At 38.7% G+C, this 25,221-nt stretch overlaps 1 protein-coding gene across 1 annotated transcript; it reads right to left on the bottom strand.

Annotated features, from left to right (window-relative positions):
* Positions 1 to 785: 785 nt before the first annotated feature.
* TIMMDC1 (translocase of inner mitochondrial membrane domain containing 1) lies at positions 786 to 25,221 on the bottom strand. Its single transcript, XM_007985707.3, has 7 exons — positions 24,776 to 25,221; positions 22,863 to 23,028; positions 20,129 to 20,217; positions 19,756 to 19,823; positions 11,533 to 11,611; positions 7,952 to 8,062; positions 786 to 1,260 (listed from the first exon to the last, which is right to left on the bottom strand). Exons 1-7 carry the CDS (start codon positions 24,967 to 24,969, stop codon positions 1,110 to 1,112), a joined length of 858 nt encoding a protein of 285 aa, XP_007983898.1. The 5' UTR covers positions 24,970 to 25,221; the 3' UTR covers positions 786 to 1,109.

Genomic DNA, 25,221 nt, shown 5'->3' with positions numbered 1-25,221 from the left:
GAGGGAACTCAGAGACCATGTGGGTCCTCTGTATGCTGAGTGCCGGTCCCCTGGGCCCACTTTTTCTTTCTCTATACTTTGTCTCTGTGTCTCATTTCTTTTCTCAAGTCTCTCGTTCCACCTAACGAGAAATGCCCACAGGTGTGGAGGGGCAGGCCACCCCTTCAGGATGCAACTTAAGCTGGGATAATCACATTATCATCTGAAAATTTGGAGTTGGACAGCAAAAGACGACAACATTTCTCAAATGCACATCTCATGGCTAAGCCACATGGCTGGGATTCAAAGCCTTTAGAGGCAGCCCATGGCTTTAGCTACCTCACTATGCTGCTTCACAAACCTTGCTCCTATGTAAAACTATATTCTCAATGTAGGTGGAGAGGTCTAATACCAACATAAGATACTAGCAGTGTTTCCTGTATCGACAGGAATAATTAATTCAGAAATTCTTTTCTTTTCCATTTAGTAACAGTTGTGATGACTATGTTCCTATTCTAAGTAATTCCTGTATTCTACAGCAATACTTTGTCAGCAATACTAAGGGAAGAAACAAAGTTGAACAGTTTCTTTAATAACGCTGATCTACTTTTTGTTGCATTTGTATTTATTTCAAGTGCAAAATAAATCACCTTTGTTTATTAAGATTAAACCAAACACTACTACACATTTACACTCACACTGCTTCCAGGACCCAAGGGTTTCACACACCATTTGCCTACCTGGTTCTTTCCTCTCTTCCTTCCAGTGATTTCTAGAATACCCTTTCAAAGGACCACATGAATATATGAACTGTAAAATTCAACTTTAATCTTTTGGGAAATGTTTTATTTACTGCTTAAAATCTAGGTGGGTGGATATAGTCATGTATGTATATCTTGATAGATTAATACAAACATAAATATGTATTTAAATTTAAGGAAAAGTAAAGACAGAGTACAACAGCTCCATTCTTAAAAAGAAAAGGACAAGAGCAAGCCACTGCCACCACAGGTACCAGCACTTACATTTGTCAGCAGGCTGACCACAGAGTGGCCTGTCTGTTGGCATTCAACGGACATGGCAGCATAGCTCCCTTCAACTCTCCAGTGAGTTTCAAGTTCAGAGCACTTTCAGTCTTTGTCTTGTTTATCTATTACTGAAGGGTTTCTAGGAAGGTTTAGCAGTGCTTCAATTTTCTTAGCATCACTCTCAGGTTCATTTTTCTGTAAACTACTTTCAATTTTCTCAGTGAGGTCCTCAGTAAGTTGTAGTCTGGCTTTCCTGTAATCAAAAAAAAAAAAAAGGATAAATCAAATACTGCTCCATTTCTTTAGTTCTTACAGATTTAAAACAAAAAGGATAGCATTTGTCTTTTCCTCCCTGCTTTGGTACAGCAACTTAGAAGTGAACACTGCTGCCTGCACTTCAAATGCAGTAACTCTCTTCTCTCCTTTGTAAAACTATATTCTATGAGGAGACTATATTCTATGTTCTAATAGGTTAGGAGAGAAGAAAGCCAATTATGATTTTCACATTACCATAATGGATACTGTTGTGGTGACAGTTCTGATCCGTAAGATATTCCTAGTATGCTGGGTCCTCGAGTTCTCACAGGAGTGATGTGTGGGAACCAACACACTTTGTGCTAAGTTGTGAAGGCTTGAAGTCTTGCTCCCCTCTTGCTCCCAGGGCTGGGGGAATGTGAGTACCTTGCCACTCTTAAACTCTGTGACCAGACCTTGCAGGAACTGGACAAAGGCTGTAACAATGGTAATCAGCGGGTGTAGAGGCTCATGCCTCCCCAGCACTTTGGGAGGCTGAGGCGGGCGGATCACAAGGTCAGGAGATCGAGACCATCCTGGCTAACATGGTGAAACCCTGTCTATATTAAAAATACAAAAAACTAGCCAGGCGTGGTGGCAGGCACCTGTAGTCCCAGCTACTCAGGAGGCTGAGGCAGGAGAATGGCGTGAACCTGGGAGGCGGAGCTTGCAGTGAGTCAAGATAGCACCACTGCACTCCAGCCTGGGTGGCAGAGAGAGACTCTGTCTCAAAAGAAAAAAAAAAAAAGGTAATCCTAGGTAGAGAAAAGTCAGATAGAACAACACTATAGATTTACATTCATGAAGAGCTAAAATCTAACTTCCAAATAATAGATCAGTTCTGTTTCTAAATCAAGTATTAGTGTCTTCCTTAAGTGATTATCAGGGTTAAAGCTTCTTCTCAACTCTTCACAAACAGATTTGTCATTTGTTCTTCTATATCTCTATAGTCAGTTTTCTACATTTTCTGCTCATTGAGGCAATTTTTTTGACTCTCAATTTGATTTTCCTGTATTATTTTCAAGCGAAGAAGTAGGCACATACAAGACACTTAAACGTTTATTGAATTAACCGTCCTAAGAAATATCACACACACACACACTCACACATAAACACACATAGGTGTATATGCTATACAATTTTGACACTTTCATTCTGCCAAAGTATTCTTTCATTACTATGATTCAAGTTGTTTTTATCCATCCTTCTTACAATTGAAACTAATACTTGTACATATTTATGAAGTACAAACTGATATTTTCATATACAATGTGTAATGATCAAATTGGGGTAATTAGCATATGCATCACCTCAAATCAGGGTAATTAGCATATGCACCACCTCAAACATTTATCATTTCATACTGCTGGGACCATTCAAACATCCTCTCTTCTAGCTACTTGAAAATATACAATAAATTATTATTAACTACAGTCATCCTACAGTGCCACAGAACCCTAGAACTTATCCCTCCAATCCAGTTATAATTTTGTATCTATTAATCAGTCCCTTAAATCTCCTCTTCTTATGCTTCTCCCTGTCCCCTCCTCAGCCTCCGGTAACCATAATTCTACTCTTTACTTCTATGAGCCCATTTTTTAGCTCCCACATGAGCAACAGAACAGGCAGTATTTGTAAGTGTATGACTTATTTTACACAACCATGTCCTACAGGCTCATCCATGTTCCCACAAATGACAGGATTTCATTCTTTATTACGGCTGAATAGTATTCTATGGTGTATATATACTACATTTTCTTTATCTATTCATCTGCTGGACAATGACATTGATTCCATACCTTGGCTATTATGAATAGTGCTGCAATAAGCATGGGGGTGCAGATAACTCTTTGATATGCTGGTTTCTTTTCCTTGGATAAATACCCAGTAGGGAAGATTGCTTGATCATACAGTAGTTCTATTTTCAGTTCTCTGAGGAACTTCCGTACCGTTTCTATAATGGCTGTACTAATTTGCATTCCTACCAAAAGTACCTGAGTTCCCTTTTCTGTCTGCATCCTTGCCAAAATTTATTGTCTTTTTGATAACAGACATTCTAATTGGGGTAAATATCACCCCAATTCCCCAAACTGTTCCCAAACCGCATTGCACTGTGGTTTTGATTTGCATTTCCCTGATTAGTTATGTTGAATACTTTCTCATATATTTTTTAGCCACTTGTATGTATTTTTTGAGAAATACAAGTTTCCCCCCAACTCCCTGCCCTTTTTTTTTTTTTTTTTAAAGAGACAGGGACTTACTTTGTTGCCCAGGCTGGAGTGCAGTAGCATGATCATGGCTCACTGCTGCCTTGAATTCCTGGGCTCAAGGGATCCTCTGGCCTCAGTCTCCCAAGTAACTGGGGCTATAGGCATGCACTACTGTGACCGGCTAATTTTCTTTTGTCTCATTCTGTCACTCAGGCTGGAGTGCAGTGGTGCCATCTTGGCTCATTGCAACCTCCACCTTCCAGGCTCAAACAATCCTCCTGCCTCAGCCTTCCAAGTAGTTGGGATTACTGGTGTGCACCACCACACCCAGCTAATTTTTGTATTTTTAGTAGACACGGGGTTTCACTATGTTGGCCAGGCTGGTCTCGAACTCCTGACCTCAAGTGATCCACCTGCCTCAGCCTCCTAAGCGCTGGGATTACAAGCGTGAGCCACGGTGCCTGGCCTCCAACACCTTTTATTTCTTTTTCTTGCCTAACTGCTCTGGCTAGGATTTCCAATACTATGTTGAATAAGACTGGTAAGAGTGGGCATTCCTATTTCATTCCAGTTCTTTGAGGGAAAAGCTTTTCATTTTTCCCTGTTCAGTATGATATTAGCTGTGAGTCTGGCATATATGGCCTTTATTATACTGAGAAATAGTCCTTCTACCCCTAACTTTTTGGGAGGTGTTATCATGAAGGGGTGTTGAATTTTACCAAATGCTTTTTCTGCATTTATTGAGATGATCATATGCTTTTTGTTCTTCCTTCTGTTTATATGATGTACCACATTTATTGATTTGTGTATGTTGCACCATCCTTGCATCCCTAGGATAAATCCCACTTGTTCATGATGTATAATCTTTTTGATGTACCCTTGGATTTGGTTTGCTAGTATTTTGTTAAGGATTGTTTTGTAGAATACATTGGCTTGTAGGTTTTGTTGTTGTTGTTGTTGTTTTTTAACATGCCCTTGTCTGGTTTTTGTTGTATAAGGGTAATGCTGGCCTTGTAGACTGAGTTTGGAAGAATTCTCTCATCTTCAATATTTTGGAATAGTTTGAGAATTGGTCTTAATTCTTCTTTAACTGTTTGGCAGAATTTAGCAACGAAGCCATGTGGTCCTGGACTTTTCTTTGTTGGGAGACTTTTTATTACCAGTTCAATCTTGTTACTTGTTATTGGTCTGTTCAGGTTTTCTATTACTTCTTGGCTGAATGTCAACAGATTATAGGGTTTCAGGAACATATCCATTTCATGTAGCTTTTCCAATTTCTTGGCATATAGTTGTTTCATAATAATCTCTAATGATATGAGTATGTCCATGGTATCAGTTGTAATGTCTCCTTTTTTGTTTTTTAACTTAATTGGGACTTTTTTCTTAGTCTAACTAGTAGTTTCTTGATTTTGTTTGTTTTCAAGAAACCAACTTTTCATTTAGTTCTTCTTTTGTGTGTGTGTGTGTGTGTGTGTGTGTGTGTGTTTTTAGTCTCTATTTCATTCAGCTCTGCTCTGATATTTTTATTTATTTTCTTCCACTGATTTTGGGTTTGGTTTGTTCTTGCTTTTCGAGTTCCCTCAGGTGCAGTGTTAGGTTGTTTATCTGAAACATTTCTACTTTTTGATGGAGGCATTTATTGCTGTGAACGTACCTGTTAGTGATACTTTTGTTGTATCCCATAGGTTTTGGTATGATGTGTTTCTATCTTCATTTGTTTCAAGAAATTTTTTAATTTCCTTCTTTTTTCACTGACCTATTCATTGTTCTGGAGCATATTACTTAATTTCTGTGTATCTGCACTGTTTCCAAAGTCCTTCCCGTTACTGATTTCTAGTTTTATCCTGCTATGGTCTGAAAAAATACTTGATGTTATTTTAATCTTTAAAAAATTGTTGAGACTTAGTTTTGTAGCTTAACATATGGTTTATCCTGAAGAACATTCCAAGATAAGAAAAAGGTATATTTTGCAGCTCTTGGATGTGATGTTCTGTAAATGTCTGCTAGATCCATTTGATCTATAGTACAGTTTAAGTCTGATGTTTCTTTGTTGATTTTCTGTCTACATGATCTGTCCAGTGCTGGGAGTGCGGTGTTGAAGTCCCCAGCTATTACATTAGGGTTTATCTCTCCCTTTAGCTCTAATATTATTTGTTTATATATATATGGATGCTCTGGTGTTGGATGTATATATATTTACAGTTATTTCCTCTTGCTGAATTAATCTCTTTATCATTATATAATGACCTTGTCTCTTTTTGTAGTTTTTTATTTAAAGCCTATTTTATCCGACCTAAGTATAGCTATTCCTGCTCATTTATGGTTTCATTTGCATGAACATCTTTTTCTATCCCTTTACTTTCAGCCTATCTGTACCTTTACAGGTGAAGTGAGTTTCTTGTAGTCAGTATATATAGTTGAGTCTTTAAATTCTTTTTTATTCATTCAGCCAGTCTAAATCTTTAATTGGGGAATTTAAAGTGTTTATATTCCACGTTGTTATTGATAGGTATGGATTTACTCCTGTCATTTTGTTAATTGTTTCCTGGTTGTTTTGTATAATCTTTGTTCCTTTCTTCCCCTCTTATTTACTTCCATAGTTGGTGGATTTTTGTAATTATAAAGTTTGATTCCTTTCTCGTTCTTATTTGTGTGTCTGCTCTACTAGTGAGTTTTATTCTTTCATGTGTTTCCATAATGGTAGTTACCATACTTTTGCATTCACATGTAGGAGCTCTTTAAGCATTTCTTATAAGGCAGTCCAGTGGTGATAAATTCCCTCAGTGTTTGCCTGTCTTGGGAAGACTATTTCTCCTTCATTTTGGAAGAACAGCTTTGCTAGGTATAATACTCTTTGCAGGTGTTTTTTGGGGTTTTTTTGTTTGTTTTTTCCTTTCAGCACTCTGAATGTGTCATCCCATTCTCTCCTGATCTGTAAGTTTTCTGCTGGCAAATCTGCTGTTAACCTGATGGGGGGAGGTAAATGGTGGCAGCAGGCCCTGGATGGGCCAGTCTTCAGGCAGTACACATGACAGCTCAGCCACTAGAATTGGCAGCATTGCCAGTGGTGGAAGACTCCAGGTGAATGACCTTAGAATGGCCTTAGCCAGCCATTCTTAAGCTTTTCCATCTCAAAATCACTGATCCCTAAATCACTGACAAACTTCTGTAGTTTTTAATTTTTCATTTATTTTTTAAATTTTTTATTTATTTTCTTTTTGAGATGAAGTCTTGCTCTGTGGCCCAGGCTGGAGTGCAGTGGCGTGATCTCGGCTCACTGCAACCTCAATGCTTTTTTTCTCATATAGCACATAAGTCTTTGGATAATGGACTACAGCTCTTAAGAATTTCCATGTATGTGTGTGTGTGGTTAGCAGAAATGGAGGTTTCAAATGAAAACACTGGAAAAAAATGATTTCTCATCTATCCAATTATAATACCAAAACAGTAACAGCAGCAGCAGCCAATGCTATCTTAGGTACCCAGGAAGCTGAACTAGTGAGAATCGTTTGTACTCAGGAGCACTAGATAGCAGCCTGTTATATTCATCTTACATACTGAATCTGTGCAAAGTCAGCTATCAGTCTGATTGCCCTACCCCACAAATTGCATCCCAGGAAATGATTAGATGCAATAGGTAAAAGTTTTCATGCTCCTCAGTGGCATTCAGTGCATGAACAACTGCTGTCCACCTAATTCCTCTGTGTCTACAGCAAGAAATAGAATCTTTGTGGAGACTTAACATGCTGTGTCTTACATACATATGTATGCAAAAAAAAAAAAGATGTCACTTTTTCTCCTGTTTTGAGATGTGGCCCAGGCTGGAGCGCAATCATGGCTCACTGAAACCTCCACCTCCTGGGTTCAAGTGATTCTCCTGCCTCAGCCTCCTTGAGGAGCTGGGACTACAGACACGTGCCACCATGCTCAACTAATTATTGTATTTTTAGTAGAGATGGTGTTTTGCCATGTTGGCCAGGCTGGTCTCGAACTCCTGACCTCAGGTGATCCAACTGTCTTGGCCTCCCAAAGTGCTGGGATTACAGGCATGAGCCACCCTGCCTGGTTAAGGATGTCACTTCTTAAGTAAGCCAGGTAGAGCTCACTCCTTGGTGAATATTCCCTTTAGGTAATTTCCTATGCAGTCAAGAACATAGGAAAATAAAAAATATGCAAGCAAGTAAGATTTACAACATTTTAACTTAAAAAAAATGCAAAGAAAGACCTTTGTTAAATTAAAACTAAAATTAATGTCTTTCATTTTTCCATTCTCCTTAAATAGATTAAAAGACAATGTACAGAATGAGTTGAAGGACTTAGTAAAAATAAACTCTTCTTTGAACTGAGTGGCAGTTTAGAGTACACAAGTTTAACAGAGCACCACTATATAAGGCCTAGGGCAAGATAGCCAAGATTCCCTGGGCTTAACATGTTCCTTACCACTCTTTCAGTTTTAGCTCATGGAGTGCCTTTCGATTCTTCTGTTTTCTCTCCTGAATAGTCTCACCAGAGTACTTCTGAAATGCCATCAGCAGGCCTCCTACAGGAGTACTGAGAAGAAAGGAGAGGGAAAGCTTAGGAAAAAAGAATCATTAGACCTTGCAACATGTGAGATTCTCTCCTAAGATGTGAGCAACACCAGAGCCACTTGTTCACTATTAGGTATAGGAACATTTGAGAATTAAAGTGTCCTTGTCAAATAAAGAAAAACATTGAGGTAATCTCTTCTCTGGTCTGAACAACAGAGAAAATCACTACAACCTCCTAAAGTTAACTGATATATAATAAAACAACAGATCTAGAAACTGGCTGTTTTTATGAGGAACGAGAAATCAAAACGAAGAGAAAAAAGTATATATTTATGACAGGATCTAGTAAGTAGTCCCACACCAAAGAATTCTCAGAAATGAAATTTCTAGTTCAGAATGGCACCAGCTCCTCTAGGAGACAGGAAATGTGGAAGGCATTTTTGGTTGAGGAAGGGATGCTACTGGCTTTTGAGGGTGGGATCACCAAAATATCCTGAAGTTCAAGAGTCTGGCATAACTGTCTCACCCACAATGCCAATAGCAACCCACTGAGACACTGATTTAGATAATAATTGCTATAGTGATGAAGAGAATTTGGTTCTTGTGTTCTCAAACTAGAAGTATTTGACCTTCATATACCTTAAATTTCCTCCAGCTATAATTTAAGTAACCTCATACTAAAAACTACTTTTACTTGGCAACATAAATGTTCACTGACAGATGGCTAAAGAAAATGTGACATACACATACAATGGAGTATTATGCAGCCTTAAAAAAGAGGGCAATCTGTCACAGGCTACAACATAGATAAACCTCAAGGACATTATTATGCTAAGTAAAATAAGCTAGTCACAAAAGGAAAATACCGTATGATTCTACTCATATGAAGTATATAAAGTAGTCAAAATCACAGAAACAGAAAGCAGAAATATGTTTGCTGAGAGCTGGAGGATATGAGGAGGGAAAATTAGTTTTTAACGGATATAGTTTCATTTCGCAAGAGAAAAAAGTCCTAGAGATCTCACATACAATGTGAATATACTTGGCATTTTTGAACTATACACTTAAAGTATGATTAAGATGGTGAATGTTATGCTATGTGTTTATTACCACAATATAAAATATTTTTGTTGCTAACTTCTACAAGTTTTCCCTTCAAACCAAACTGGTATATTAACACTAAAACAAAAGTAATGGCAGTAGTAGATTATGACATGCTGATTTTATTTAATTTAAATTTTTAAAAAATCATTAAATCTATAGCATTATCTTCTCCTTCAAAGGAGGTAGAAAAAGGGGTGAACAGGTGGAGGAGGAAGGTAGCACTCTTCTAGTCAAATACCAACTAATAAAAACAGAAGAACTGACAGAATTAGCTTATCAACATTTACAACCACCTTTCTAGTAACCGATTACAGCATGGGTCATCAATGGATCATTAAAAACACATGATGAAAAGATAGTTGGAGAGCAGGATATTCAGTTTCACCCTCCAGATTACTAATTAATCACATTGGGAAAAAGATATCTTTGCAATGGAGGCACTGAACAGATAACACCTTAACCAAATGTGGTAGGCAGAATTCTAAAGTGGTCCCCCCAAATATCCTGCCTAATCCCGCAACTGTGAATATATTATGCCCATGATTATATTATCATACATGGCAAAATTTATGTGAGAAATGTAATTAAGGTTACTAATTAGTTGAATCTGAGGTAATGAAAAAGGAGATAGATATCTGAGTGAACACTTAAAAGCAGAGTTTTCCCTGGCTGGTGGCAGAGTAGAAGTTGAAGATTCGAAGTATGAGAAGGAGTCAATGTGCTATAGCTGGTTTAAACACAAAGGGGCCCTGGGAGAAGATATGTGGGTGGTGGCCTCCGGGAACAGAGAATAGTCTGGCTCACAGCCGACAAGGAAACATGGACCTCAGACCTCCTCCAGGCACAATAAACTAAATTCTTTTTTTGCTTTTCCTCTTTTTTTTTTTTTTTCTTTTGAGACTGAGTCTTACTCTGTCGCCCAGGCTGGAGTGCAATGGTGCAATATTGGCTCACTGCAACCTCTGTCTCTGCCTAAGTGACGGGTATATGGGGTTCAAGCAATTCTCCTGCCTCAGCCTCCCAAGTATTTGGGATTACAGGCACCTGCCACCACGCCTGGCTAATTTTTCTATTTTTAGTAGGGACAGTGTTTCACCCTGTTGGCCAGGCTGGTCTCAACCTCCTGACCTCAAGTGATCTGCCCACCTCGGCCTCCCAAAATGCTGGGATTACAGGTGTGAGCCACTGTGCCTGGCCACAAGGAACTAAACTGTCAACAACCTGAATGAGCTTGGAAACTGATTCTTCCCCGGAGCCTCCAGGAAAGAGCCCAGCTCGGCCAAGAGCTTGACTTTGGCCTTGTAAAATCTTGAGCAGCGAAACCCAGCCAAACTTATAATCTACAGAACTACAAGGGTGTTGTTTCACATGCAATACATGCTCAGTTCGTGGTAATTTGTTACACAGCAGAAAACCAATATATCAAGTAATTGAAGTTAATATTACTTATAACAGAATATCTCCCGAAGTGATACATGAGGGAGGATACAACTTCACCTATGTTGTATTCTTGACAAAAGTACATTAATGTAATCATGATGGGATGATCAAACAAAATGGAGAAACATTGTGGACATTAGTATGATAATTGAGGAGTTTTTAATATAGACCCTAACTTAGATAGTTGTGTTGAAACGATGTTTACTGTGATAATTGTATTATGATTTCATGGAAGAGTATTCTTCATCCTAGGAGATACACGCTAATATATATGGGGGCAAAGTATTATAAGGTCTCAAACAGTTTAGCCAAGAAGCAAAGGGAAAGAAAAAGAAATATATTCACATCCCACACATATACACAGATACGGAAAACATCACCAAGGCATTAACAATTGGTGAATCTAGCTGAAGGGTATATGGGGTTTTAATGTACTAATTCATTCAACTTTTCTGTAGGTTTGAAATTGTTCAAAGTAAAAAGTTGGGGGAAGAACTTTTTAAAAAATGTATTAAGCAAAACAAATAAAATCCTACCAACAATTTTTATAAAATATGCCTGTTAATTAATTGTTTTTTGTTCTTTTTTCCCTGCTCCCATAAATACGTTTGTTCAAACTATAGTTTCAGGTGTTAGCAGTTTTTAAACAGTTTTACCCGGTAAAAAGGAATTTTGAATAAGGGCCCTATCTTAGATAGTTGTATTGAATAAATGTTATTTATTGAAATAGCTGTTAAATAAAATAAACTATAAAAAAAACTGTAAATAAAATAAACTATTGGGATAGAATTAGAACTGGACAGTCAAAGCTACTGCCAATACAAGAGTAGAGATCTTTTATAGATTCTAAGGATTAAATTTGTTTTTTGAAAATAAATGAGATTTTTAAATAGGCAAGGCATTAATGAAAGTTGTGCCAATCTAGAACCAAACCATGTTAATGCTTACCCCAGCAAGGCTCCAATTATACCACCAGCCACCAGGCCACGCAGGCCTAAGTTTATTCTAAAAAGACTTCCCGTGACAGCTGTTTAAAAACAAGAAAGGCAATATTAAATCATCTTTAAATACTAGAATCCTATTTTAAAACTTTCCTTCTATAAAATGGGCACAAATCCCTAAGTGAGCTTTCTGAATCCAATGTTAATATACTACTACAGCCTATACTTCCTGAATCTAAAATGCCAACACAGGTAGTTTCCCATCCACTCCGCAGATTCAAAGGAAGAAACATCTCTCCTACAAAAAAAATCTCCAATCTGTTCTATGGATCCATTTATTCTGCTTCATTTTTCTCCAACTCTCCTTAAAAACTTGAAAATGTTTTCCCCCTTCTCTTCCTTTCTTCTTTCTTCAAGGAAAATAAAAAAGCAAAAAAACCTTCACTAGCCCCTCCAGTTTATGCCTTCCCCTAGACTCACTCTCTCTGTACTGCTACACGACACCACTCAGGCAGGGTGACAAGCAAGCAGCATTTGGCCTTCAATGCTACCAGTGCGCAGAAAGATTTCTTTCCTTTCTGCTGGGACTGTGCATCAATCATGCTCATTCATTTTCCTTTCACTATGCACAATGCAACTAATACCATCTAAGGTGGTAACACTTTTTAAAGAATAACATTTGAGGCCAGGTGCAGTGGCTCACACCTGTAATCTCAACACTTTGGGAGGCCAAGGTGGGCAGATCACTTGAGGTCAGGAGTTCTAAGCCAGCCTGGGCAACATGGCAAAACCTTGTCTCTACTAAAAATACAAAAATTAGCCAGGTGTGGTGGTGCACGCCTGTAAGCCCAGCTACTCAGGAGGCTGAGGGCATGAGAATTGTCTGAACCCCAGAGGTGGAGGCTGCCGTGAGCAGATATCACACTCCTGCACTCTAGCCTCAGCGAAAGAATGAGACTCTGTTTCAAAAACAAAAGAAATAACAGTTGAGGTTTATATTTTTAAGTACTATATACTCATTTTTAAAATTTTCAAAATTCACCAGAACCAAAATCACCTTTAATCCCATTACCCAGAGTCAGTAATGAGTTAGTCTTTTTTTCTGATCCTCCAAACAAAAAAAAACAAACAACAACAACAAAAAAACTGGGGCTGGGCACAGTGGCTCACACCTGTAATCCCAGCACTTTGGGAAGCTGAGATGGGTGGATCATGAGGTCAGGAGTTCAAGACCAGCCTGACCAAGATGCTGAAACCCCATCTCTACTAAAAATACAAAAATTAGCCAGGCATGGTGGCACACACCTGTAATCCCAGCTACTTGGGAGGCTGAGGCAGGAGAATTGCTTGAACTCGGGCAGCAGAGGTTGCAGTGAGCGGAGATCGCGCCACTGCACTCCAGCCTGGGCAAGAGAGCAAGACTCTGTCTAAAATAACAAAACAAAACAAAAACACAAAAACTGGTGTCATGGTGTACATACTAAATTTTTTATTTTCACAGAACATATTATTAAATTCTGTATTACTAAATTTTCTCCCTTCTGGTTCCATTGCATGGAGGTACCACAAATTTTTGTCTAACACTTAGATTTTCTATTTATAGATATTTTAAATAAAGGTGTGATCATAATCCCTCCACAAATAGTCTTTTTATACATTTGACTGTTTCCTTAGGATGAACTCACAGAAATGAAATTTCTGGGTCAAACGGTATAAATATAAACATTTTTAAGGCCTTTGACTTAGATTACTAAACTGCTATTCAAAAAGGATGCATAAACTTATTTTCCAAATAAAAGTATGCTAGTAATCTAGTCTTCTGCATTCTCTTAGTTTATTTTTTCCAATTCGATAGGCCAGAAGTGGTATGTAATTTTAAGTTGCATTTCTCTGATTAGTAGAGAAAAGAAGTTGTTTTTCCCTAGGTTTACAAGTTATTTATGGTACGTCTGTGAATTACAAATTCATGTCCTTTGTCCAATCTTCAACTGAGCCATCCTTTCTTTTTGATGTATTAGGGCTTTTATCCATTATCTGCACATAATATTATTTTGGCGTTGTTTACGTTTAATGTCTCCTATAGTATTTATGACATAGATAAGTTTAAAAATTTTACGTGGCCAAAACTGTGGTTTCCTGTTTCCTAGTTTCTTAGTTCTGATGCTTAAAAATATATACAGTTGATAAACATGAGTTTGAACTGTGCAGATTTACTTACACATGATTTTTTTTTTCTTTCTTTCTTTTTTTTTTTAAGAGAGTCTCACTCTGCTGCCCAGGCTGAGTGCAAGGTCACGATCTTGGTTCACTGCAACCTCCGCCTCCCGGGTTCCAGTTATTCTCCCCCACCTCAGCCTACCAAGTAGGTGGGACTACAGGTGCGCGCCACCACACCTGGCTACTTTTTAAACATTTTTTAGTAGAGATGGGATTTCACCATGTTGGCCAGGCTGGTCTCGAACTCCTGACCTCAAGTGATATGCCTGCCTCGGCTTCCCAAAGTGCTGGGATTACAGGCATGAGCCACCTGTATTGAAAACCAAAACATATTGAAAAATGTTTTGGAAACATGCAATAATTTGAAAAAACTTGCAGATAAACTGTCTAGCCTAGAAAGACCAAAAAAAAAATTAAGAAAAATGTGTGTCTTTAAGTGCATAAAATATACGTAGATACCAGTCTACTTACGTGTGAATCAACTGCTTATGTTATTGGTAAGGCTTCTGGAGAATAGTAGGCTATTAGTAGTTAACTTTTGGGGGAGTCAAAAGTTGTATGTGGATTTTTCAACTGCGCAGGGTGGAGGTCAGCATTGCTATTGTGTTCAAAGCTGTTTTCAGTGTTGTTCAAAGGTCAACTGTGTATATGTACACATTTATATATCTTCCTACGCAGAAATCAGAGACACATTTACTTCTAAACTTTCCCTAATCTTTTATGGACGTTTTTTACATAAGCACTATAATAAATGTTAACTAATTTTGTTGAACTGAATACAGGTATAATTTCTTTCCAAATAGTTAATAACTGTTCCAGCCCATGAATGGTCTATTCTTTCCCCACAAATGTGAAATATCACCTTTACTTACCTGTGTGTGCTTTGTTTTGTTTCTGACCTTTGAATTCCATTCCACAGATCGACCAATACCTCACTGTCCTCTTTATTGTAACTTTATACAGATTTTAATTTTACAGTTGCAAGAACCCCTCATCATTTTTTTCTGAAATGTCTTTGCTATGCTCATATAATCAGCATTTTAGATATGATTTAGACATTGTATCAAGTTCTTTTTTTAAAAAAAGTCTGTAATTTTGATTTGAATTGCTTTCAATTTATAAACGAAGTAGAAAAATACTGGGTTAACTATCAACTATTTCCCCATTTTTATTATTTATGATTTGTAATTTTCTTCAGAGAAGTTGTATATTTATTAAATTTATTCCTTATTATATTACATTCTTGGTACTATTATAAAGAAAATTTTTTACTTTTCAAGTAACCGTTGAAATATAAAAAGCCTATTTATATATTTACACTTTACTGACTAGCAATAACTTTTCAAGTCATCTTTTAAAATATCACCTACAAATACGATTTTGCTTCTTCCTATCTAAAAGCACTGCTTTTTGCCCTTCTGTGTTAGTGTATTTTTAACAGTTTTATTGAGGTATAATTTACATCACACAAAATTCACTGAAATGTACAATTCAATAATTTGTAGTAAAAAAATTTAGTGGCCAGGCACAGTGGCTCACGCCTGAAATCCCAGCACTTTGGGAGGCCGAGGTGGGTGGATCACAAGGTCAGGAGATGGAGACCATCCTGGCTAACACGGTGACACCTCGTCTCTACTAAAAATACAAAAATAAAATTAGCCAGGCGTGGTGGACTGCACCTGTAGTCCCAGCTACCTGGGAGGCTGAGGCAGGAGAATCGTTTGAACCCGGGAGTGGAGGTTGCAGTCAGCTGAGATCACGCCACTGCACTCCAGCCTGAGTGACAGAGCAAGACTCCGTCTCAAAAAAAAAGAAAAAAAAAAAATTAGTTGCATTGTTATATAATCATCACCAAAATCCAATTTTAAAATGATCCTATCATTACAAAAAGATCCCCCTGCCCCTTTGTGGTTACTCCTGGTTCCCAATCTCACCTCAGTCCACTAATGTACTTTCTAACTCTACAGATGTGCTTATTCTGGACATTTCATATGAATAGAATTACACATTATGAAGTCTTACGTGTCTAGCTTCTTTCACTTAACGTTTTTAAGTTTTATTCATGTTGCAGCATGTATCAGTTTTTCATTGATGAAAATATTCAAGTGAATGGACATGTATTTTATTTACCCATTCACTAGTTGATGAACTTATGGGTTGTTTCAGTTTGAGGCTGTCAGGAATAACACCACTATAAAAATTTATATGTAAGTCTTTGCGTGGACATGTTTTCATTTATCTTGGGGAGATTCTAAGACATGGAATTGCTGAATTGCACAGTAAATTATGCTTATTATTATTTTTTTTTTTTTTGAGACGGAGTCTTGCTCTGTAGCCCAGGCTGGAGTGCAGTGGCGCCATCTTGGCTAACTGCAAGCTCCGCCTCCCGGGTTCACGCCATTCTCCTGCCTCAGCCTCCCAAGTAGCTGGGATTACAGACGTGCACCACTATGCCTAGCTAATTTTTGTATTTTTAGTAGAGACGGGGTTTCACCATGTTGGCCAGAACGGTCTCGAACTCCCAACCTCAAGAGATCTGCCTGCCTTGGCCTCCCAAAGCACTGGGATTACAGGCATGAGCCACTGCACCTGGCCTTCCAACGGTTTTCTGAATTCATTTGGCTTTTCTACATCCAAGATGTTGTGGTTACCCTCCAGAGACAATAAACCTCCCTACCTATATTTAGATATTGAATTCAAAATTCAGTATCTACAAATTTGAATTAGATATTGAGATGCCAAAGTACCGAGAGGTACTAAGAGGATACCAAAAGGTTTATTACACACATAATGAGGCTTTCTACGGAGAGCAAGGCAGGATCCCAAGCACGTCCCAAAATGACTTGAGAACCTGAAGGATGACTGACTGGCTTGTGGTTTTAGAAGGTGGGGCTACAGCAAGAGTTCCCACATGTAGGCCTGAGCTTGAATGGTTGAAACTTCTTGCCGGTGTCAATCAAGGTAGCACTTGGGCTTTCTTATCAGCTTGTCAAGATGTGGGGCAAAAAGCAAAGGGAGACGTCCAGTTTCTGGTATGGCATGTGAGAAGTTTAGAATTTAACGCTTATTCCTAACAACAAGTAAAAACCTAAACAAATGGAAAAACTGACAACTCTTCTTAGATGCATCAAAGAAGTGAGACCATGGGTAAACTGCTGCCCCCAAAATAGGAGAGACAGACAGATAAGTACAGAGAATCACACCTTATTATAGTAGAAACCCATGAGCAGAAGCCTCCATGGAAACCAGTACCAGAGTAGGAAACCTTGACTATAAATGCTAAATCGCTGGAAGCTCAGTATAGAAAAGTCTAAGACATAAAAACTGTAGGGGGCCCAGTCACAGAGGGTCCCCACACTCCAGGAGCTCTACCAGGTTCTCCCAGTAAAGATCTGAGAAAAATCCCCTCAGGCTTCTGGCAAGGGGGAAGAAAAGTAACCATTATGAAATATGCCAGAACATTCTGTTATTCTCACCAAGGCCTGCCCTCAAGATAAACGGTTTTGCACAGCCCAAACTACTGGGGTTTTGTCAGAGATTAACCAATCTGGGGAATGTCCAAATGCAACTGCTCTAGTCTCCCATGTGGGAGAAGGGAAATACCCATTCCAACCCACTGTAGTATCCTGTCCCACCAAAGGAGAGGAAAAAACTGAAAAGCACTTGTGAAGTTAACATTTCAGAGACACAGGCTCACTAAAAGACTAAGAACCTAATCACAGGACTATAAAACACTTTCCCTCTCCCACATCTTAATACCAAATTACTAAAGACCTATTTACCACAATTCCTTTTTACCCAGGTACATCATGTCCAGCTATTAAGAAAAAAAATTACAAGGCATCCCAAAAGGCAAAAGCAGTTTGAAGAGACCAAGTAAGACTAACAGAGTAAGCACCAAAACCAGACTCAGATATGGTGGGGATACTGGACTTACCAGATGAAGAGTTTAAAGCAACTATGACTAATATGCTAAGGGCTCTAATGGATAAAGTAGATAGCATGCAAGAACAGATAGGCAATATAAGCAGAGAGATGGAAATTCTAAGAGAGAATCAAAGAGAAATGCTAGCGATAAAACAATTAAAAACCCACCGTGACAGAACTCAAGAACAGTAGACTGGACACAGCTGAGGAAAGAATCCCTGAGCTTGAAGACGTATCAACAGACACTTCCAAAACCGAAAGACAAAGAGAAAAAAGATGGGAACCTCCCCCACCAAAACCAAACAAACAAACAAACAGATAAAATATCCAAGAACTGTGAAACAATTACAAAAAGTGTAAGTGTATTAGAACACCAGAAGGAGAAGAAAAAGCTAAAGAAATCTTTGAAACAATAACTGAGAATTTATCTTAAAGCAAGTCAGAAAACAAACCACAGATCCAGAAAGTTCAGAAAACACTAAGCACAGTAAATGTTCCTCAAAATTATACCGGGGCATATCATTTTCAAACTGCAGAAAATCAAAGATAAAGAAAAAAATAGTGAAGTATGTGAACACAGGGGAAAGACACCTAAACAGAACTAAACATAGGAAAATGGCTACGGAGAACTCTCTAGGGAAGCTGAGGCTGACAAATGATCTAGACTTTGAAAGGTAAGGTTAAGTAGGAGCCGAAAAAAATTAATCGTGGTAGTGAGAAAGTGCATTCAAGAAGAGGGACTGATTCTCAAAAAAACAAAAACAAAAACAAACTTACGTTCAGAATATGTATGTGTGTTTTTGTACGTACAAGAACGTAAGAGTTAGTGATTCAGTGTATACGGCAGTTAACTTAATTTACCTTTCTGAAACGAATGCTCATTTTAAAATTATTTTTTAAATCTGACAAGTAAAAATTGTACACATATGGTATACAACATGTTTTGAAATATGTATATATTGTGGAATGGCTAAATTAAGCTAATTAACCTACACGTTACTTCGCATACCATTTTTTGTGGTGAGAACATTTCAAATCTACTTTTTTTTTTTAAGACAGAGTTTCACTCTTGTTGCCCAGGTTGGAGTGCAACGGTGTGCTCTCCGCTCAGTGTAACCTCTGCCTCCTGGGTTCAAGTGATTCTCCTGCCTCAGCCTCCCAAGTAGCTGGGATTTCAGGAACCTGCCACCACGCCCAGCTAATTTTTGTATTTTTAGTAGAGACAGGGTTTCACCATGTTGGCCAGGCTGCTCTCAAACTCCTGACCTCAGGTGATCCACTTGCCTTGGCCTCCCAAAGTGCTGGGATTACAAAAATCTACTTTTTAAAAGCAATTTTGAAGTATACAATACACTGTTATTAACCACAGTTACCATGTTCTAAATATATCTCTTGAACTTACTCCTCCTGTCTAAATGAAATTTTGTATCCTTTGACCAACATCTTCCCAACTCCATATCCAGTCTCTGGTAATCACCATTGTACCTTCTATTTTTAATGCTCATTTAAAAGTAGACATATATACTAGAGGCAGAGAGCTTTAAAATAAAATCCAAGTTCTTAGCATAAAAAATTTAGTCCCTTCCTATCGTCCTCACCAATCTCATCTCAAGCTACTCTTACCCTCACTCACCAGGTTACTATCCTGCTTTTAAGGAAATGTATTGCCTTAGAGCCTTCCCCCTTTATGTTCCCTCTATTTAGGACACCCTTCCTTGCAAGTCTTGTTCCTTCCTATTCTTTGGGTATCAGCTTAAATGTCACTTCCTCAGAAAGGCCTTCTCTGACTACCCTGTCCATATGAGATGCCATTGTTCCACCGAATTGTTACTTTCTATCACAGCAACCTGTTTTATCACATACATATTAGACATTAAAATTCAAAGAAAGCAAGGGCCTTGCTGTTTTGCCCATTGAGTATATCAAGGGTGAAGCACAACACTGTCCATAAATACATTTTGCATGAATGTTGATGAGATGCGATGGGAAGCCAACCAAAGAATTCAGTAGTTCTGATGTATAAGTTCTTACATATTTTCTAAACTATATTTGAGAAGATTGAAAAACATAAACAAAAATGTCTTACCTCCTGCAATTACAAAATGGCTTAGGGCATCTTTATTTCGGTATATATTCAGACTAGTGCTCACTGTGCTGGGAAAAAGGGAGGAGAAGGAAAATATAAGATTTAAAGCATATCCCATTTACCTTCTTTAGTGTTATTTTCACTGACTTAATAGATATAGAAAAGCCGACTATATCAACCCCTGGTCCTAGTCTAGGCCCTCAATGTGTTCCAGACATAGCTATAAAACCGTAACCGCACCAGTCTTTTACACAGACAAAAGTTCTTGGGGAAAAAAAAAAAAAGGCATTATGAATCACTTTCATGTGGGTATTCAGTTTTCATAACCCCACCCGCTCAAAAGACACACTCCTAAAATTCAGAGTGAACTTACTTGAATATAGTCACAAATGCTGCAGTTCTCCAACTCCAGCGCCAGCCATAACGAATGAAGCCTCGTGTAGCAGCACGATGTGCAGATTGCTAAAGTTAATTTAAAAACTGTGAGATTCTAAGACACCATCATATTTTCCCTATTCTAGAACTGTGGTAGAGGAATTTTAGCCATGGATTAGTCAGGTACACTTAAACAGACAGAAACGCTAGAAAATCTCTAGAAATATTATTCTTTAAGTATTGAAGTTCCATGTGTAGCTTTTCCTGTCAGGAGATGAAAAATGGTTGAGTATCCCTTATCTGATACTTGAGACCAGAAGTGTTTTGGATTTCGGATTTTTTCAGATTTGGGAATATGCATATTTAACACTTACTGCTTGAGTATCCCAAATCCAAAAAACCGAAATCTGAAATGCTCCAGTGAGCAATTTCTTTGAATGACATGTCAATGCTCAAAAAGTTTGGAATCTGAGCATTCAGGACTTCAGATTTGTGATGCTCAACCTGTAACGAATTACAAATCTACAGAATAAAATAAGAATCCATGAGTTCCTACTGATAGAAATAAATTATAAATAGATAAATAAATATGTAAATAGAGGGGGAAGGGAAAACACTTCCTTAGAGCATAATACTAACACATAAATGTAGAAAGAATGATAGACTTTATAAAATGCCCATTTGGCCACCACAGTCATAACTGTTACAGGCAAGAATCATCATTAAATGCTAAAACTGCCTGGGTATGGTGGCTTATGCCTGTAATCTCAGCACTTTGGGAGGCAACGAGGGAGGATCACTTGAGCTAACAAGTTTAAGACCAGCCTGGGCAACATAGTGAGATCCTGCCTCTACAAAAAAAATGTAAAAATTAGCTGGGCATCGTGATGTGTGTTTGCAGTCCTAGCTACTCGGAAGGTTGAGGAGGGAGGAAACCTTGAGTCCAGAAGTTTGAGGTTGTGGTGAGCTATGATCCCGCCACTGCGCTCCAGCCTGCACTGAGGCAGCAAGACCCTGCCTCAAAAAATTTCAAAAAAAAAAAAAATAATAAATTAAAAAATAAAAATAGGCTGGGCCCGGTGGCTCACACCTATAATCCCAACCCTTTGGGAGGCCCAGGAGGGTGAACTGCTTGAGCTGAGGAGTTTGAGATCAGCCTGGGCAACATAGCAAAACCCTATCTCTACAAAAAATACAAAAATTAGCTGGGAGTGGTGGCACATGCCTACAGTCCCAGCTACTTGCGAGGCTGAGGCAGGAGAATCGAGTGAGCCTGGGAAATGGAGGTTGCAACAAGCCAAGATTGTGCCACTGTACTGTAGCCTGGGCAACAGAGTGAGACTCTGTCTCAAAAAATAAATAAATGAAAAAATATATTTTTTTTAAAAATCAAAAAATGCTAAGATAGCATTTATAATTTAGAATAGTTTTTAGATAGTAGAAATATTATATTTATAATAGCATTTAAATAGTAGAAATTTGATGTAAAGCAGGATATTTACATAGTCTCAAAGGAACTAACAAGTACTCAAAATACTTATAAATTACAAACGGAAAACATAGTAATTTTACAGTGTATAGTTGGCAGAGGCCATCTTAACCAAGTAACTAAAGTAAATATCACCAGTAAAGGGACAGAGATATCATAGGTTTCTAATTTAATTTCTGTTCTAGGGTATTCCTGTCAAAAAACATAGCCTGAATGCAATCATGAGAAACCATCAAACGAACCCAAACTGAGGGATATTCTACAAAATAAATCACCCATAGTCAAGGCCATGAAAGACGAAGAGAAACTCTTCCAGACTAAATGAGACCAAAGCAGCACCACAGGCAAATTCAACTGACCCTGATCCAGGGTCAGTTTCTGAACCAGACAAAAAAATGTTTTTAATTTTTTAATAAGAACTCAAGCCTAACTTCTGAAAAATACATATTTTTTATTTATTTTTAAAATAAATGATACTGTGGGGTAACTAGCAAAATTTACAGGTCTTTAAGGTAATAGTACTATATCAGTGTTAATTTCCTGATCTTGATATTATAATTGTGGTTGTATAAGAGAATTTCCTTGTTTTTAGGAAATACACACTGAAGTATTCATCATGTCTAGAACCTACTGTCAAGTAGTTCAGAAAAAATTAGTACATATTATACTGAGGGAGAATAATAAAACAAACACGGTAAAATGTTAACAGTGGAGTACCTGGATGAAAGTTATATAGGAAATCTTTGTACTATTTTTGCAACTTTCAAGCCTGCCATAATTTCAAAATAAAAAGTTAAAAATTCTCTGAGCTTTAATATTCTCACAGAAGAACTGATGTACAGATCTAATGATGTAATAAATGAGTCAGCACTCTATAAAGTTATAAATGTTAACTATTGTCTTAGTGTAAGCTCCTATACTCAGGGAGGCTTTGTGAATGAGGTAAATACGTTACAGTTGAGCCTTGATGATTTAGCAGGGGATTGGAAGAAATACATTTCAGAAAGAAAAGCCACAGTGGTGATGCCAAACATGTCTGTTCTGAAGATAAGAAAGTAGTCTCTCAAGCCACATGCAGGCACTTTAACGTTAGTACTTCCACTGTTATTAAATATAGACTTTATTTCTTTACTCTGACACTTTTAAAACAACCCTCCATCCCCACAAGCTAACTGAATGATTAAGTGTAAAGTGAATTGCTAAGTCAGTGTGCCCTAAATTTCTTTAGACCACCAGTACGTACCACAGCATCAAACCGGTTATGGTAAATTTCTGCCTGGCTCTGCTCAATGTATTGTCGTTTAGCATGAATGAAAGCTGGTATACCCCCATACACCCAGCCAAGGATGCCTGCTGTAGCTGTCATCTTACAGATATCAGCAAGTTCCTTTGAAATTCTCTGCTGTTCACTACAACATCAAAAAGACAATGTTGTTTGGGATTAGTTTATGGACATTGCTCTCCAAAAGAATCTATAATCAGAATTATCCCAAATGCTAACACCACAACATTTTTCATCATAGGTAGAATCCTCAGATGAATTAAACAGTTCAGTTATATTAAAAGGAACGTAAGTCTCAGACAAAACGAAGCTATGCTGTTAGAATTAGGATAGTGGCAACTCCTGAAAAGACAATGACTGGAAAAGGCACAAGGGGAGCTTTTGGGATGTTATAATAGTTGCCATTTCCTTCTGGGTGTTGGGTACAGCTATGTTCAGTTTGTGAAAATGCATTCATCAGTCTACTTATGTACATTTTTTGAAATGCATTTCCTACTTCAATCAAGTTTTCTAAAAGGTGCTTTTATTTGATGACTATTACACCCCTAGAAACAGGAAGAATTTGTGAGTTAGAGAGGCCAATATTTTCGTTTAAATCTTAAGCTAACTTTAAGAAATCACACCAACTCGTGAGATTTTAGGGCAATGTATCAAAGAAAAAAAAACGTGGACGTTAAGACAAAAAATCTAAATTCTATTTTACTAAATAATTTCATGAAATACTCAGATAGAACTGTATTAATAAAAGCATTGGGCTGGGCACAGTGGCACATGCCTGTAGTCACAGCTACTTAGGAGGCTGAGGCAGGACTTGAGCCCAGTTCTGGACAGCATAGCAACATAGCAAAGATCCTGGCTCTAAAAATAAACAAATAAATAAATGTTTTTTAAAAAACGCACTGAGAAAGTTCACTATGCAGTGGGTGGCACATGCCAATCTAAAATAATAAGGAAAAGCTACTATTTAATTCAGTTTGTTACTCTCAAACGCGCATAAGAAGCTAGAACTGCTAATGAAGCTTCCAAGATGTCATCCTGAAACTGCTCTAACAAATAGCTGTCTTAAGTTACTATAAAATAATTGCCCTTCTAGGCCGGGCGTACTCCAGCCGCGGTGGCTCACGCCTGTAATCCCAGCACTTTGGGAGGCGGAAGCAGGCAGATCACGTGAGGTCAGGAATTGGAAACCAGCCTGCTGAATGGTGAAATTCCGTCTCCACTAAAAATACAAAAATTAGCTGGACATGGTAGTGGGCAACTGTAATCCCAAATACTCGGGAGGCTGAGGCAGGAGAACCGCTTGAACCCCGGAGGTGGAGGGTGCAGTGAGCCAAGATCGCACCACTGCACTCCAGCCTGGGCGAGAGCACGGCTCAGTCTCAAAAAAATAAAATAAAAATACGAGTTTGGGCTGGCGCGGTGGTTCACGCCTGTAATCCCAGCACTTTGGGAGGCTGAGGTAGGAGGCTCACCTAAGTCCAAGAGTTCAAGACCAGCCTGGGCAGCATGGTAAGAACCCTGTCTATAAAAAATATATTTTAAAAAAATTAGCCGGGCGTGGTGGCGCGCGCCTGTAGTCCCAATTAATCGGGAGGCTGAAGTGGGAGAATCACTCGAGTCCGAGAGGCAGAGGTTGCAGTGAGCCGAGATCGCACAGAGCACTCCAGCCTGGGCGACAGAGCAAGACCCTGTCTGGGAAAAAAAAAAAAAAAAAAAAAAAGATACAAGTTTGGGTTACAAATATCAGAACCTTTAAATATAATTTAAAAATGAAGCACACCATCCTTGGCGTCCTAAGGCTGACCCAGGCTGCCAACGCTGCAGAACATCGCTTTCGCGTCCCCCTACCCACTTCGGACCCCAGGCACTTTTACTCTTTGGCAAACAGCTCCTGGAGGCGGTCCCATCCAGATTCCGGGTAATAGGGCTCTGGGACGTAGAGAGGCCGCTTCTGACGCTCCGCAAGGGATTCCGAATCGGCAGTCGCACCTTCGGCAGCAAAGACTCGGGGAAACGGACACAAGGCTCTACAGAGAAAGCTCCGCGCTGCCGGTGGCGGCACCTCCATGGCCTTCTCTCGACCTACGGACAAATTGAGCCTTCAGGACTTCAAGTCCTCCCGGACGTGCCGCGGGAGAGCGTAACTGTACGAGGTGATTTGGCCCAGGATAACCCTCTGCCGGAGGGCTCTGACACCAACGCCTTCAGTCCCGGGCCTCGCTTTGGAGTCCTTGGAAATACAACACAGGAAGTCCCGCTCAACCGGGGCAAATGCCAGGGGGCCGGGCGATGGCAAAGCCGGAGCCCAAAAGACTTCCGG

This window comes from Chlorocebus sabaeus, chromosome 22 (assembly GCF_047675955.1).
Source record: "Chlorocebus sabaeus isolate Y175 chromosome 22, mChlSab1.0.hap1, whole genome shotgun sequence".
NCBI classification, from domain to species: Eukaryota; Metazoa; Chordata; class Mammalia; order Primates; family Cercopithecidae; genus Chlorocebus; species Chlorocebus sabaeus.
Note: the sequence above shows the minus strand (reverse complement) of the source record. Positions and strands in the feature narration are given on the sequence as shown.

Coding starts and splice junctions, on each gene's coding strand:
- TIMMDC1 (XM_007985707.3), bottom strand. CDS start 24,969: ATGGAGGTGCCGCCACCGGCAGCGCGGAGCTTTCTCTGTAGAGCCTTG. Junction 19,824..20,128: donor GCATTTGTGACTATATTCAA/GTAAGTTCACTC, acceptor CCTTTTTCCCAG/CACAGTGAGCACTAGTCTGA. Junction 8,063..11,532: donor ATAATTGGAGCCTTGCTGGG/GTAAGCATTAAC, acceptor CTTTCTTCTCAG/TACTCCTGTAGGAGGCCTGC.